Source organism: Pseudophryne corroboree, chromosome 3 (genome assembly GCF_028390025.1).
Source record: "Pseudophryne corroboree isolate aPseCor3 chromosome 3, aPseCor3.hap2, whole genome shotgun sequence".
Taxonomy (NCBI): domain Eukaryota; kingdom Metazoa; phylum Chordata; class Amphibia; order Anura; family Myobatrachidae; genus Pseudophryne; species Pseudophryne corroboree.
This window is the reverse complement of record NC_086446.1, coordinates 757,457,310-757,473,811: the sequence shown is the minus strand read 5'-3', so window position 1 is coordinate 757,473,811 and position 16,502 is coordinate 757,457,310. Positions and strand designations below refer to the sequence as shown.

Here is a 16,502-nt window from a genome sequence, read left to right as displayed (position 1 = left end):
AAAGCATTTGTATATGATATCCTATTAGATTAGGGTCAACTCAGAGAATAAGTATCTAGATCTATGGTATAATTCACAGCACAAGGATATATGTACTATCCCACATTAATTATAACACACATGTTTATCTGGGCATATATATGGGGGAAATTCTTCATGCGGGGGATATGGCAGTCCCCACTTCGTGTGGATTACTTGGGGGGATATGGCAGTCCCAAATTTTAATTTTCAGTAATCCACATATAAGAGATATAGCAGTCCTCACATCTATGTGGGTCTTTTAAGGGAATATAGCAATCCCAATTTATACTTTCTCATGACCCACATATGACCTCAATAGGTTCTGTGAGCTGCAATATGATGCGATAATTCTTCTCTGTTTATTTTATTCAGAGATACAAAGTTGTTATTTATGGAGACAGCACTTCCTATTCATAGTGTGTGTCAACCCCATATATTATGTCCCTTTAAATTATATGATTTTCACTGTGTGATTAGACATGCGGTGTGGGATAGTGCCTAATGCATTAGGTACCCCTTGGGGACTAGTATATAAGCCCCACAATCTATGTATATCAAGGAGTTTAATACTCCATTAGTTAGTATAACTGCCGATAAGTATTGCTTTGTAGTGGCTTTTTGCTACACTGTTCTAATATTCAGTCATACAACTATCATCTGTTTCCAAATGTTACCATACTGTTTGTTACAATGTGGTGTGTTGATTATTAGTACTAGTACTGTCTCATCATTTGTTCAAGATGTCTCTTTGTAACAACTTTATCCAGCTGGCATCTAAACAATTTTTCAGATATGATCTGATTAGGAACACCAACACACATTAATGCTGATAATCTGTTAACACAGATTGACATTCACTTGGTTACTATTCAATACAAATATGTGTCAGCTACCATCAGCATATAGTAAGAGACATCAGCTGTTGTCAGCATGTGCTGTTATAAACATTGTTACAGATTATTATCCATGACACTTTGTTGCAGATTCTATTGCTATCCTCCTGCATTGGTGTCTATTTGTGGACAGTCTAGTATCACCTCTCTCTTAATTAATCCTAACAGCCAAAGTAGTATAAATGTTTAACACATTTGTTTTATAACATGGTATATTAAGTACACGCAGGCACGCCGTGTCACAACTGAGGGCCTGAGCTGACGGGAGGCAGCCTCAGTTGTAGGGGCTGAGATGTACCGGAACCTGGGAGGTTGTATCAGACCCCTGGACATGTAAGTAACATGAATAATAACTGCCCGAAGGCGTGACCACGACAACTTGGATAAAAGTCAATGATGTTTATTATGACAACTCCGCAACACAGCAGCAGTAAAAGAAAACGTAAAAGTCAGCAAAGAATAAATACAGTTCCTGGGTACTACAGGATGGCAGGAGCCACAGGGCACTGGTAGTGTGAGATAGTTCTTATGATCTTCTAGATGGAAAGTCCTTACCAGGCCCGACTGTAGCAATGGAGATAACCCAGGATTGTGCCAGCTGGTGTTCCAGGAAAAGCTGGGTTGCTGAAGATAAAACAGCTGCTGTGTATACTGGCTGGAACCAGACTGTTGTTAGCACGGAGTGGATACTGGCTAGAACCAGTTAAATAATAAATGAACTTGGGAGCGATGAAATATGAACTGAAATGTAGAACTTGAGAGCGGAGAAATAATAATACCGGTGGAGAGTGGTAAAGTGTAGAAAGGACACCGGCCCTTTAAGGGAAGCTGTACTCTGCTGGAAGCTGAGCTGGAAGCAGGTAATGTTGTAGCTGGAGACAGATGAATCCACAATGGATTGGAGAGTCAGGCTACACCGCAGGTGGAATGCTGGTGCGGGTCTCTATGGTGGAAGTCTTGAGACAGGAGCTGGAACCTGGAAGACAATCACAGGAGAGAGACAAACAGGAACTAGGTTTGACAACCAAAGCACTGACGCCTTCCTTGCTCAGGCACAGTGTATTTATACCTGCAGCAAGGAAGGGATTGGCTAGGCAATTATGCAGATTATCAATACTGAGAACAGATTGGTGGAAATGATCAGCTGACAGAATCCAAGATGGCTGCGCCCATGCAGACACTTGGAGGGAAGTTTGGTTTGTAATCCATGTGGTAATGAAAACAGTAATGGCGGCGCCGGCCACCGGAGACAGGAGGCGCCAGGCTGACAGATGCACATCCAACCACGCGGACACAGCGGAGGCCGCGGCTGACGTAATCGCCACTCAGACACTCTGCATGCAGAAGTTCAGGGACGGCGGCGGAGGCCGCGGGAGACGCCATGCCAGGTGTAATATGGCGTTTACTGTGACAGCGTCCCAGAGTGACAGGAGAGGATACAGGAATGTACACATCAGGATAACAGATGGGATCCGGTCCTGGAGCGCTGAGCCAGCCTTAGGAGGCATCTGATGGGTAAGAAATGGCGTCCAGATACCCGGATCGTGACAGCACCCCCCCCTTTAGGAGTGGCCCCAGGACACTTCTTTGGCTTTTGAGGAAACTTGGAATGGAATCTCCGGACCAAGGCAGGAGCATGGACATCAGAAGCATTGGTCCATGAACGTTCCTCAGGACCATAACCCTTCCAGTCAATAAGATATTGTAGTTGACCGTAACGGTGACGTGAGTCCAGGATCTTGGCCACTTCATACTCAACGCCTCGTTGAGTTTGGACTTTCGGAGTTGGAGGAAGTGAGGAATGAAACCGATTCAAGATCAGCGGTTTCAACAGGGAAACATGGAATGTCCTGGGTATTTTTAAGAAGGGAGGCAACTGGAGTCTGTAAGCAACAGGATTGATGACTTGTTCAATCTTGAAAGGACCGATATAGTGAGGTGCAAACTTCATACTGGGAACTCTTAACCTCAAATTCTTCGTGGATAACCATACCCGATCACCCACCTTGAGAGCAGGAACTGCTCGACGCTTCTTATCCGCAAACTTCTTGTACCTGAACGATGCCTTGAGCAGAGCTGATCGTACGCTCTTCCAGATATTGGCAAACTGATGCAAGGTGATATCCACTGCGGGAACAGAAGTTGCTGGAAGCGGTTGGAACTCAGGGACTTTAGGGTGGAATCCAAAGTTAGTGAAGAATGGTGTTGAAGCAGATGAAGAATGATACTGGTTGTTATGACAGAACTCGGCCCAGGGAAGTAATTGAACCCAGTCATCTTGAGAGGAGGACACATAGATGCGGAGGAAGGCCTCCAAGTCCTGATTCACCCTCTCGGTTTGACCATTGGTCTGAGGATGGTAAGCCGTGGAAAACTTTAGCTTGACTTGGAGGACTTGACATAAACTTCGCCAGAATTTGGCTGTGAATTGAACTCCTCGATCTGAGATAATTTCTTCAGGAAGACCGTGGAGTCGGAAGATCTCTTGTATGAATACTTGAGCCAACTTGGAAGCTGACGGAAGACCGGTGAGAGGAATGAAGTGTGCCATCTTGGTGAACCGGTCAACTACCACCCAGATGGTATTGAACTTGTTGCACATGGGTAAGTCTGTAATGAAATCCATCGACAAGTGGGTCCATAGTCGACGGGGAACGGATAGTGGAACCAGTTGCCCCGCAGGCGACTGGCGGGATACTTTATGTTGGGCACACTTTGGGCAAGATGCAATAAACTCCAAGACGTCCTTTTTCAGAGTTGGCCACCAATAGGACCTAGAGATAAACTCCAGGGTTTTTTGGATACCTGTATGTCCGGCAAAACGGGAAGCATGGGCCCAATGCATGAGCTTCTTCCTTAGCATCGGCTTCACAAAACTTTTCCCTGATGGGGGCGTAGAGTCCATCCCTACCGTGGAGAATGCCAACGGATTTATAATAGGATGCTTGTCTGAAGACTCTGACTCATTTTCTTGCTCCCATGAGCGGGAAAGGGCATCGGCCTTGCGATTCTGAGAGCCCGGACAGAACTGGAGTTTAAAGTCGAACCTGGAAAAGAAAAGTGCCCATCTGGCCTGACGAGGGTTGAGACATTGTGCGCCCTTCAGGTATAAAAGGTTCTTGTGGTCTGTAAGTATGGTGATTGAATGAGAAGCTCCCTCCAACAGATACCTCCACTCTTCTAGAGCGAGCTTGATGGCTAGCAACTCCTGGTCGCCAATGGCATAGTTGCGCTCAGCTGGGGAGAACTTCCGGGAGAAGAAACTGCAAGGGTGTAAATGGCCATCTTTAGCCCTCTGAGATAACACCGCTCCTACTCCAACGGAGGAGGCATCCACCTCTAAGATGAAAGGAGAGTCGATGTCAGGCTGTTTCAGAACAGGCGCAGAGATGAACCTTTGTTTTAAAAGATGAAATGCTTGCATGGCTTCTTCAGACCACTTGGACGGGTTAGCACCCTTCTTAGTGAAAGCAGTAATAGGCGCCACAATGGTGGAAAAGTCTCGTATAAACTTTCGGTAATAGTTGGCGAACCCTAAGAACCTCTGGACCCCTTTGAGGGTTAAGGGTACCGGCCAATTTTGTATTGCTTGTAGTTTCTCAGGATCCATCTCTAGTCCGGAACCGGACACAATGTACCCTAGAAACGGAATGGACTTGACTTCAAAGACGCATTTTTCTAATTTGCAATAGAGATGATTGACACGGAGACGGGACAGAACCTCTTTAACCCAAAAACGATGTTCCTCTAAATCGTTGGCAAAAATGAGGATATCGTCTAGATAGACCACGACATGACGGTATAGAATGTCTCTGAAGATCTCATTGACAAAATGCTGGAAGACAGCTGGAGTATTGCTCAATCCGAAGGGCATGACGAGGTACTCATAATGTCCGTCACGGGTGTTAAAGGCGGTCTTCCACTCGTCACCCTCACGGATCCGGATGAGATTGTATGCACCTCGCAAGTCCAGCTTTGTAAAGATGGTAGCTCCGCTAACTCTGTCAAAGAGCTCAGTAATCAGGGGTAAAGGATAACGGTTCTTGATGGTAATGTCGTTCAAACCTCTGTAGTCGATGCACGGCCGCAGACCACCATCTTTCTTTTTTACAAAAAAGAAGCCTGCGCCGGCTGGAGAAGAAGAAGGTCGAATGAACCCCTTTGCTAGGTTCTCTTTAATATATTCCTCCATAGAATGCGTCTCAGGCAGAGACAACGGATAAGTTCGGCCTCGAGGTGGAACCTTCCCTGGAACGAGATCAATCGGGCAGTCCCATTCTCTATGAGGAGGAAGGATATCAGCAGAAGCTTTACTGAACACATCCGTGAAATCTTGATATGGAGGAGGTGGAACATCAGACGACCTGGGGGAGGAAGAACAGACAGGCAATACTTTAAACAAACATGTCTCAGCACAGGAGGAACCCCATGCCAGGATTTGCGTAGTCGTCCAATCAATTGTAGGATTGTGAAGACGGAGCCATGGAAGGCCCAGGACCACAGGATGTGTGGCTCTTGGAATCACTAAAAATGAAATAAGTTCGGAATGAAGAACTCCCACTCTCAGACGAACTGGTAGAGTCCTTAAAGAAATAACTGCATCAAAAATTTTGCTGCCATCCACGGCAGTTAAAGAAATGGACGAAGGAAGTCTCTCGGTGGGTAGGGACCACCGTTTAACATAGGCTTCGGTAATAAAGTTCCCAGCTGCTCCGGAATCAAGGAGGGCAATGACGTTCCGATAACGTTGAGCAACTTGAAGCGAGACTGGGAGATTACAATCTTGAGGAGATGGAGAGGAGATCATTACTCCTAGCCGGCCCTCTCCTTGGCGAGCTAGGATTTGGAGTTTCCCGGACGTTTGGGACAGGCATTAATGGTGTGAGACGGAGCTGCACAATAGAGACAGAGAAACTCGGAGAGACGTCTTCGGCGCTCAGCAGGAGTTAAACGGGAACGGCCAAGTTGCATGGGCTCATCTTTAGATGGTGACAGTTGACGAGGAGGAGGAGCAGAAGATTTTGGAGCAGATGATCTTCCACGCTCAGTTGCTCTCTCTCTGAAACGTAAATCAACTTTCGTGCAGAGTGAGATTAGCTCATCTAACTTAGAAGGTAAGTCTCTGGTAGCTAACTCATCTTTAATACGCTCAGATAAGCCATGCCAGAATGCAGCATACAGGGCCTCGTCGTTCCATGCCAGTTCGGATGCCAGGATCTGGAACTGTATCAGATATTGTCCTACAGTACGTGACCCCTGGCGTAAACGGAGAATCTCGGATGAAGCTGAGGTTACCCGGCCTGGCTCGTCGAAGATGCGCCTGAATGTTGACACGAAGGCAGTGTAGGAAGATAGCAGGGTGTCGGACCTCTCCCATAACGGTGATGCCCAATCAAGGGCTGAGCCACTGAGAAGAGAAATAATGTAGGCAATTTTTGTACGGTCACTGGGAAAATTGCCAGGTTGTAGCTCAAACTGAATCTCACACTGGTTGAGAAATCCCCTGCAGAATCTTGGAGATCCGTCAAATTTTGCTGGCGTTGGAAGATGAAGACGTGGAGCAGAAATGGGTAAGGTGGGTGGGGTTATAGCTGGAGTCACTGTGGTTGACGCACCAGACGCGCCTGATCCACGGAGAGTTGTCTGAATCCCATCCAGCCGAGTAGAGAGATCCTGGAGACAGCGGATGATGTGGCCCTGTGCAGCCTCCAGATGTTCTAGTCGGGCTGCCAGTTCTTGCATCGGCCTGGCCGCTTGATCCTGGTCTCCGGCTGGATTCATTAGGTCAGTGCTTACTGTCACAACTGAGGGCCTGAGCTGACGGGAGGCAGCCTCAGTTGTAGGGGCTGAGATGTACCGGAACCAGGGAGGTTGTATCAGACCCCTGGACATGTAAGTAACATGAATAATAACTGCCCGAAGGCGTGACCACGACAACTTGGATAAAAGTCAATGATGTTTATTATGACAACTCCGCAACACAGCAGCAGTAAAAGAAAACGTAAAAGTCAGCAAAGAATAAATACAGTTCCTGGGTACTACAGGATGGCAGGAGCCACAGGGCACTGGTAGTGTGAGATAGTTCTTATGATCTTCTAGATGGAAAGTCCTTACCAGGCCCGACTGTAGCAATGGAGATAACCCAGGATTGTGCCAGCTGGTGTTCCAGGAAAAGCTGGGTTGCTGAAGATAAAACAGCTGCTGTGGATACTGGCTGGAACCAGACTGTTGTTAGCACGGAGTGGATACTGGCTGGAACCAGTTAAATAATAAATGAACTTGGGAGCGATGAAATATGAACTGAAATGTAGAACTTGAGAGCGGAGAAATAATAATACCGGTGGAGAGTGGTAAAGTGTAGAAAGGACACCGGCCCTTTAAGGGAAGCTGTACTCTGCTGGAAGCTGAGCTGGAAGCAGGTAATGTTGTAGCTGGAGACAGATGAATCCACAATGGATTGGAGAGTCAGGCTACACCGCAGGTGGAATGCTGGTGCGGGTCTCTATGGTGGAAGTCTTGAGACAGGAGCTGGAACCTGGAAGACAATCACAGGAGAGAGACAAACAGGAACTAGGTTTGACAACCAAAGCACTGACGCCTTCCTTGCTCAGGCACAGTGTATTTATACCTGCAGCAAGGAAGGGATTGGCTAGGCAATTATGCAGATTATCAATACTGAGAACAGATTGGTGGAAATGATCAGCTGACAGAATCCAAGATGGCTGCGCCCATGCAGACACTTGGAGGGAAGTTTGGTTTGTAATCCATGTGGTAATGAAAACAGTAATGGCGGCGCCGGCCACTGGAGACAGGAGGCGCCAGGCTGACAGATGCACATCCAACCACGCGGACACAGCGGAGGCCGCGGCTGACGTAATCGCCACTCAGACACTCTGCATGCAGAAGTTCAGGGACGGCGGCGGAGGCCGCGGGAGACGCCATGCCAGGTGTAATATGGCGTTTACTGTGACAGCGTCCCAGAGTGACAGGAGAGGATACAGGAATGTACACATCAGGATAACAGATGGGATCCGGTCCTGGAGCGCTGAGCCAGCCTTAGGAGGCATCTGATGGGTAAGAAATGGCGTCCAGATACCCGGATCGTGACACGCCGTGCCCTACACGCGTGTTTCACTGCACTAACAGGCAGCTTCGTCAGAGATTCATTCACGATTGGAACAATCATAGGTAAGTATCATGCACAGTAAACATTTATCTTTATACAAGCATATTTACTTTGTTTTAGTTTCTGTTTTAGTTAGGTATCATATACATCTACATACATGCACTTTACAACCGTAGATATTGTATTCTTTAAAACATAGAACATTAAACTAAATAATATATATATATTTCAATTTAAACGCCAATATTCACAATAATCCCAATATTCCTGTAGTCTCTTAAAGTTATAATCCACAGTTAATGCTGACAGTCCTTATGTATATATATGCATATATATAACCAATGAATCTTTATCCCTTCTGTATTTGTATTATACTGTTGAATATATTTATATATATATTTCCATAAGGCCAATAGACTTCCTTAGAAGAGGAAGGGTAATACTGATGCCATCAAATAGTAGAAGAATGGCTACTATACTGTAAAACTCTATTTGTATCCAAAAGCAGGTTCTTTCCCTGGCTGAGTAATTGTATCCTTCACAGATGAAAGTATCAAATCCTTAGACTAAGCACCTCCATGGAGTACTAATAGTCCCCTCTAGATGTCACTGCTCTCTCACTCTAAGGCTCCTTTTACTGAGGGGTTAGTTAATACCATGTCCCAGTCTTAATTGTGCACAATTACTCGCAATCCTAAGTGATGTCATACAAAGTCTATAATGAGTAATCCTTTCTTTTTTCTTTTTCAGTTTTTTTGTTTTACAGATCCCTTGCCCTCAAACTTCCTTGAAGATTTTGCCTTCAACTCTGGTAAATATAGGTAAACATAACTAAGTCAATACATTCACTATATTAATTAGTCCACTAAGAGTCCTTAATGAATCCTAAGTGATGTCATACAAAGTCTATAATGAGTAATCCTTTCTTTTTTCTTTTTCAGTTTTTTTGTTTTACAGATCCCTTGCCCTCAAACTTCCTTGAAGATTTTGCCTTCAACTCTGGTAAATATAGGTGAACATAACTAAGTCAATACATTCACTATATTAATTAGTCCACTAAGAGTCCTTAATGCTAGTCTATTTCTCTTAGGGTACTATAGCAATGAAAGTATATACAGTATTTTACGATGGAGTCCTTAACTACTCATAGTGTTCTGTCCTTATCCAGTTATCTGTCTATGGAGAGTTATCATCTAGAGTAGTGAAGTGAGTGCAGTGAACGGTATAAATCACAGACCTTAGAAGTCTTCAGTCACAGCTCCAGCTAGTGACCAATCGCTTTCTGGCTTGACTCCGCCCCTTGCTCTCCGATGGGATGACCTTTCTAGTTGCTCTTTATCCTTATCACACAGCTCTACCCCGCTCTCGCAATCAGCTAGGAGGCTGCTTACACCCTCCACTCTTTCAATTCACAGCTCTCCCCCGCTCTCAGTTTTAGCTAGGAGGCTGACTTAACCGCTGATGATTGATAACGTGGGAGAGGGTATCTTACGTATACTCTGGTCACCCTTTGGCTGAACTTCTCTGGGCACCGCCTCTTGTTATCTGTGTAGCCGAATCTTCACGGGCTATCAACACTGTCTTCAACGGCCCCTCCTTTATACACTCCCTCAGCCTGTCACTCTGCTGCTGGTGCCGCCTGCTCTTGTAGCCGCGCCTCCAGCTCTCCTCCCTTCAGTCTCTTCCCAGGCCAGTGTCTCCGGAGCCTGCGCCGCCTCTTTGGGTAGCCGCACCTCCGGCCTTCCTTACCGCTGACGCTCTCTTTCTCTGCTGGGGCTGCCTCTTCCCCAGCCTGTGTGTCCGGAGCTGGCGCCGCCTCTTTGAGTAGCTGCGCCTCCGGCCTTCCTCCCCGCTGACGCTCCCTTTCTCTCTGCCGGCGCCGCCTCTTCCTGGGACCGCACCTCCCTCTCTCCTTCAGGCAGACGGGACCTCCGGTGGCTGCGGCTGGACTCTTCAGTGGGACGTATCAGAGGGAGGTCTCTTCCTCTCCCTCTGGCGCCGCAATGTTTACAGCACAGCTCTTACTGTGCGGTGCAGAGGAGAGAGAGAAGTAGACTCCTCAGCGTCTCCCACACAACGAACCGATCTGTGCTAACTCTCCCCCTTTTATAGGGGCTGTGCAGTCCTCATGAGCCTCAACTTTTTCCCGCTCACCGCGCGAGACACCCCTGGTCAGTTTCAATCGCGTGCTGTTTGTAGGGGGTATAGCCCAGTGTCAATGTAAAAACAGCCGTTAATACTTCCACAGTTACCTCAGTTACCTACAAGCTCAGTATGAGGCATAATACCCAGTCCCCATATACCTCATTAATTATACATATATTTACACATCATTCACAATATCCCTATTTAATTAATAGAACATATACCACAGGGTCACATTTCTCCCCCTTGTGATCTGGAAGATAAGCAAATGTCTCCTTCACACAGATCACCACATTTACATATACTTCCATATACCACAATCCTATGAATAATGGACATTTCTTTACTCTATATAACCAAAGTATGGCCAACTGTTTACTATACTACAGTGAATAATGCGAGGCTCTATTGTGGGGCTTCCTAGCTGGTCATATGTAAGAATCCTGGGTGGCCTACGTATTCTTTGAGGCCTTACTTCACAGTTATCACCCCCAACTACTGAGGAATCAATGTCACTATGAATAGAAGCAATATCATATGAGTCATTCTCTGGTTGAACTGTCAGAACACTATCACTAGAGTCCTTCCCACAATTCCCTCCTTCAGCTCGGTCTCTCTCTATAGAAGGGGATTCCTTTTCTGTTGTGCACAATCGGTTTTTGCATAAAGTAGGGATCGACATTTGGGATATCATATCCATAAAAATATCCCCTACCACCATTGGATATATCTTCCAAAGCATTGTCCTCTCTGGGATGAGAGGGGTCTTGAAAGGTTATTAATCTTCCTTTTCCTGGGTTATTAGGAATATCTTACCCTGAGGTCATATCACGGGAAATAAATCTCTTGTCTAATGGGTAGTAGATGGTGTCTGTGATAGGTAAGTATAGATCCTTCTCCATTCTCAGAAGTTAATCGATATACTGGAATATCGGGTAATTTATCGATTATTCCAGGGGTGGCCAACCAGTTAGCTATAAAGAGCCAACAAATCTTGTTAGGTACGTCAAAGAGCCGAAATCAAGCCGAAGGCGCATGTGCAGAAATGGGGTGTGACCTTGTGCCTGCTTGGCAACACCCCTGGTATAAAAGACAATGGAAATGGCAGATCCACATAAAATACATTTCAAAGCCAGAATCAACATAAAATACATTGAAAAATACACTTCCACATAAAATAATTTAAAAATCCAGATCCACATAAAATATATTGAAAAGGCCATATTCACATTATACACTTCAGCTCCTTCATGTGTCACTCCAGCCAGCTCCCCATTGTGTCACTCCTGCCAGCATCCTCCTGTATCACTCCAGCCAGCTTCCCCATTATGTCTCTCCAGCCCACCCTCATATGTCACTACAGCCCAGTATCTGGTTCCCTCAGTTTTCAGTCGCTGAAGTGCTACTGTGTGTCTGGTTGGAGTGCACCAGTTTCCAGTATCTGTTGTGGTCAGGAGACTGAGTGTCGGGAGCCACATTTGAATAAAGAAAGAGCCGCATGTGGCTCAAGAGCCACAGGTTGGCCACAGCTGGATTATTCGATATGGAATCTCCCGCCATCTGTTTGCAAGTTTTTGACGTTTTGGGAATCCTAGTTGCTTGAGTAAAACTCTACTCCAGGTAATAGTATTTGTTCTTTGACCTTCCTATCATAAAGTTGTTTGTTCTTCTCTCCCTGTTTCTTGGACATCTTATGAGCTATATCATAAGCTACGCGCAATTCTTTCCTAAGCTTCTTGATGTACTGTGTGTGCGTGGGAGGGCTATGATTGCCCATGTTAGTTCCAAGGCAAACATCAATAGGCAATCGGGCTTCCCTCCCGAACATAAGCACATAAGGGGAGTACCCAGTGGCCTCATTTATGGTACAGTTGTAAGCATGAACCAATTGACATACATGTCGCTTCCATTGTATCTTATCTTTCATTGACAGTGTCCCAAACATATTGAGTAAGGTCCTATTAAATCTTTCAGGTTGTGGATCACCCTGTGGGTGGTATGGAGATGTCCTAGACTTCTGGATGCCACAGCAAACACACAATTCTTTAATCAACTTGCTCTCGAAGTCTCGTCCCTGGTCAGAGTGAATTCGGGCAGGCAGCCCATAATGTACAAAAAATTTGTCCCACAACGTTTTAGCTACAGTCATTGCTCTTTGATCAGGGGTTACATATGCCTGGGCATACCTCGTAAAATGATCGGTAACTATTAGTATATTACTTTCTTTACCGTTTGGACCCTCTAAAGAAAGAAAATCAATACAGACCAATTCCATGGGTTCTGAACTGTCTATATTAACCAGTGGAGCTGCATGAGTGGGTAAAGACTTCCTAAGTATACAATTTCTACAGTTTTTACAATATTCCCCAATATCCTGATTCATGAGAGGCCAGTACACACTTTCGGAAATTAATTGCTGAGTCTTCTCATATCCTAAATGTCCATGATGGTCATGTAAAGAACTAAGAACCATGGATATATACTTAGGTGGTATGACAAGTTGGTATTTAACTTCCCCCGATAACTTCTTGGTCTTCCTATAAAGTATCCCTTTCCTTAAAAGTAACTTTTGCCGCTGTTGTAGTAACACTCTAACTTTCCTGGATAAAACTTTGGTATTCAGGATGGGACGAACATGACTTAAATGATCCATTACCATTCTCAGATCGGTATCTTCACTCTGATCATTTCGTATTTGATCATTTGACAATATTTCCAGCCCTCCAAGTTCAGTTCTCGAGACCCAGCAATACATTAAAGGTAATACAGCATCCAATGCTCCCAGAGAACTTATCCTGTCTTGTGGAGTATGAAGTAAACCGGTTATTTGCTGACATAAACTCTGAACTGCTGAAGCTGGAACTTCAACCCACTCATCATTGTTGCTATTGATGCAAGCATTAGGTAATCTGGATAGAGCATCAGCATTGGTGTTATGTGTTCCAGGTCTATACTTCAGGGTAAAATGGTAATTTGATAGTGCAGCTAACCATCGATGCCCCGTGGCGTCTAATTTAGCAGTTGAATTGATGTAAGTGAGGGGGTTATTATCTGTTTGGACTATAAAATTGACTCCATAAAGATAATCATGAAATTCTTCGACTACAGTCCATTTTAATGCCAGAAATTTCAGTTTGTGCACTGCATATCGTTTTTCACTGGAAGATAGCCCTCTACTAACATAGGACACAGGTCGTAATTGATCATCTTGCCATTGATACAATACTCCCCCTAATCCTTCTAATGACGCATCAATATGTAACTCGTATGGTAATTCAGGATTAGCATAGGCTAACACCGGTGTATGAGTTAAACAGAACTTCAATCTTTGAAAAGCTTCCTCACAAGTAGTTGTCCAACATTCACCAAACTCCTCCTGAAGTTTGAAGTATTCTTTGTAAGGCTTAGGATATTTTGCCTGCTGACACTTTTTATATGGCAGATATCCTTTAGTCAACTCTGTCAATGGCCGAGCAATCTTAGAGTAATTTGGCACAAATCGTTGATAGTAGCTGCAAAACCCCAGGAAAGAGCGCAAATCTTTCAACTTATTGGGACGAGGCCAATGCTGTACTGCTGCCACTTTATCTGGGTCTGTAGACACACCTTCTCGACTAACTTCATGACCAATATATCTAACAGTCTTTTGACAGAGTTTACATTTATCGATGAATAACTTTAATCCTTTTTTCTGTAGCCTATCTAGCACCTTGACCAATCGGGCGTTATGTTCTGAGAGGGTTCTTCCGAAAACGATAATATCGTCTAAATAAACTAATACTTCTCGGTAACACATATCCCTGATGGTTTGTTCCATAGCTCTCTGAAATGTGACTGGGGCACCTTTCACCCCCTGAGGCATCTTAAGAAATTCAAAAAACCCGATGGGGCAAATAAAAGCAGTCTTGGCTCTGTCTACTGGTTTCATGGGGATTTGATAGTATCCGCACCTCATATCTAAAACTGAGAACCATTGACTGCCCTGTAAACAATCTAAAGCCTCTTCTACTTTGGGAACTGTGTATTGATCGGTAATGGTACGGTTGTTTAGAGTACGATAATCAATACATAATCTAATATCGCCATTTTTCTTTCGGGCCACTACAACAGGTGATGCATAAGGACTCTCAGAATTGGCTATGACATGGTTCTCAAGCAAAGTTTTTAAATGTTGTCAGACATCGTCAAAATCTGCAGGGGCTAGCCTACGGGACATTTACCTGAAAGGAGTAGCATCAGTTAATTTAATTTGATGCTCAACTCCCACTGCAGTGCCCAAATCCCACTCTTCCACTGAAAAAACATGCTCTCTAAGATGGAGTTCACCCAACAATTTTTCTTTGTCACTAGGACTAATATCACTACCATGAAAGCAGTCCAGAAGTTTAAATTGGAATGCGTCTGCCGTCCTCAGAGTTGGGTGCTCTATATTACATTTATATATACTGCTCTTTCCATTACTCAATAACTCTGAGGATGACTGAAATGCTCTGTTATAGGGTGGCGTAATAAGATTATCTTGAGCTAAACACCAATCAGATAAAGTTTTAAAGAGATTTGAGTTTGTTCCCACAATGACGGACACATGGCCTTGATCCCCAGGAGAATCAGGACATACTAAAGCAATTAAAGGTAAAGGTTCTTTATACCCATTGGGAGACTGAGAAAACTCTATATGAGTTGATATGTATCCTAAATAAGGGTACTTTTGGGCGCTTAATCCCCATATGGCTAATCCATCAAATGGCAATAAAGGTATCTCAGACAGATACTGTCGGTACCAACTCTCGAATATGATTGACACTTGGGAACCACTATCTAACAGTACCATGCAACTTTTCCCATTTATCAAGGCCTGTACCCTTGGAGCCTTTCCCATCATTCCCTCCGGAATGGGATCAGACCACTGGGCACTCCCCATTGCACACACTATGATAGGTCGGGAGTCAATGCGGCGTTCATCGACATCCCTCTGGCGTTTTCCGGCTGTTCTACATTTCTGTCAGTATGGACTGGATTGTTCCTTCTATTATATCCATTCTGAGGACACTCAAAAGATCTATGTCCCTGTTGTCAACAACGGTAACAAGTGATGTTATCCCTATTATCTTGCCTCCTAGCCTACCCTCTACCTCTTCCCATGGGCACTGCATTTAATCTACTACTTTGTAAAGTAATAAATTGATCCAATTTTCTATTTTGGTCTTCTAATAATTTGTATAATTTGTCATTGGCGGGTGAAATTTCAGACGAGGGTGACACCATTTTTACTCTTTTCAGACTTTTTTCTCTGTTCTCTATTTGGACTTCCTCTATCTTTACTTCTTTGATTAATTCACTCAGGTTGGAGGAGGGGTTCTGGGCACACTGCACCTCAGTCTTTGAGCTACTGGATTACTGGCTAAAGCCCCTCTTAAAACATGTTTCAAGCGTCTTTCATCGATTTCTCCCTGTTCAATCCCTCCTTTGTCTAGAAGTTTATAAAGGATTTTATCCAAGCGATAGATGTAGTCCGTAAAAGTCTCATTTGGTTCCTGGTAAGTATGATGGAGTCGAGACAGTATGTCCCCTACTTCTTCTATTGTACCAAATGAAAAATCTAAAGCAGTGCAGTAATCTTTTAAAGTTGCTTGAGAATGGCTTCTACGTGTGGCATGTATGATCCCCATAGCTGGACCTTGGAGACTCTCCACAATCCTCTGTTTTTTTATATGTTCAGGGCATCTCCACTCCTCTGAATGTTGTACCGCTGCTTCTCTCCAAACATCATAACTTTCTTCTCCCGTGGGTACGGGAAGAATCCCTGAAAAAACCCTTAACCTCCTATAACCACCCTCATAATGCCACCTTTCAAAGTGACTTACTACCTTATCCATGACTGCTTCTACTTGGGGCTCTATATGATCATTATTAGGTAGATTAGCTTGTGAAGAGTCACTCATACTCTGATGACTCCTGCGATTTCTATCTTTATTCTCAGGAGCTTCCGGGGCTTCTTCATCCCCTATAACTACCTGACTAGGCCAGATTATAATCCACCTTCTCCCTGGTACACTTTCGACTAAAACATTAATAGGGATCAAAGAAGCATCTAAATAATTCAGATTATTTATTAAAACCGCACAAGTTTCCCCTAAAGCTCCTTTCCATTTGTCTACTATAACTGGAGATTTTATCCCACACAATTTATTCACCTCTTTAATCACCTCTTCATCTGATATATTGGTAAAATTTCCCGCTATACCTATACTACTTTTAACATTTACACCTTGGTCTGTACACCAAGTATATATATCTTTTTCACTTATAATCTCCAT

The 16,502-nt window shown here is 44.4% G+C and overlaps 1 protein-coding gene across 1 annotated transcript; it reads right to left on the bottom strand.

The window, feature by feature from the left end:
• Positions 1-15,524: 15,524 nt before the first annotated feature.
• On the bottom strand, positions 15,525-16,502 carry LOC135057422 (paraneoplastic antigen Ma1 homolog). Its single transcript, XM_063963314.1, has one exon. The coding sequence runs from the start codon at positions 16,500-16,502 to the stop codon at positions 15,525-15,527; it is 978 nt and encodes a 325-aa protein (XP_063819384.1).

What these genes read in the sequence shown, in the direction of transcription:
- LOC135057422 (XM_063963314.1), bottom strand. Translation starts at nt 16,502, where the DNA reads ATGGAGATTATAAGTGAAAAAGATATATATACTTGGTGTACAGACCAA.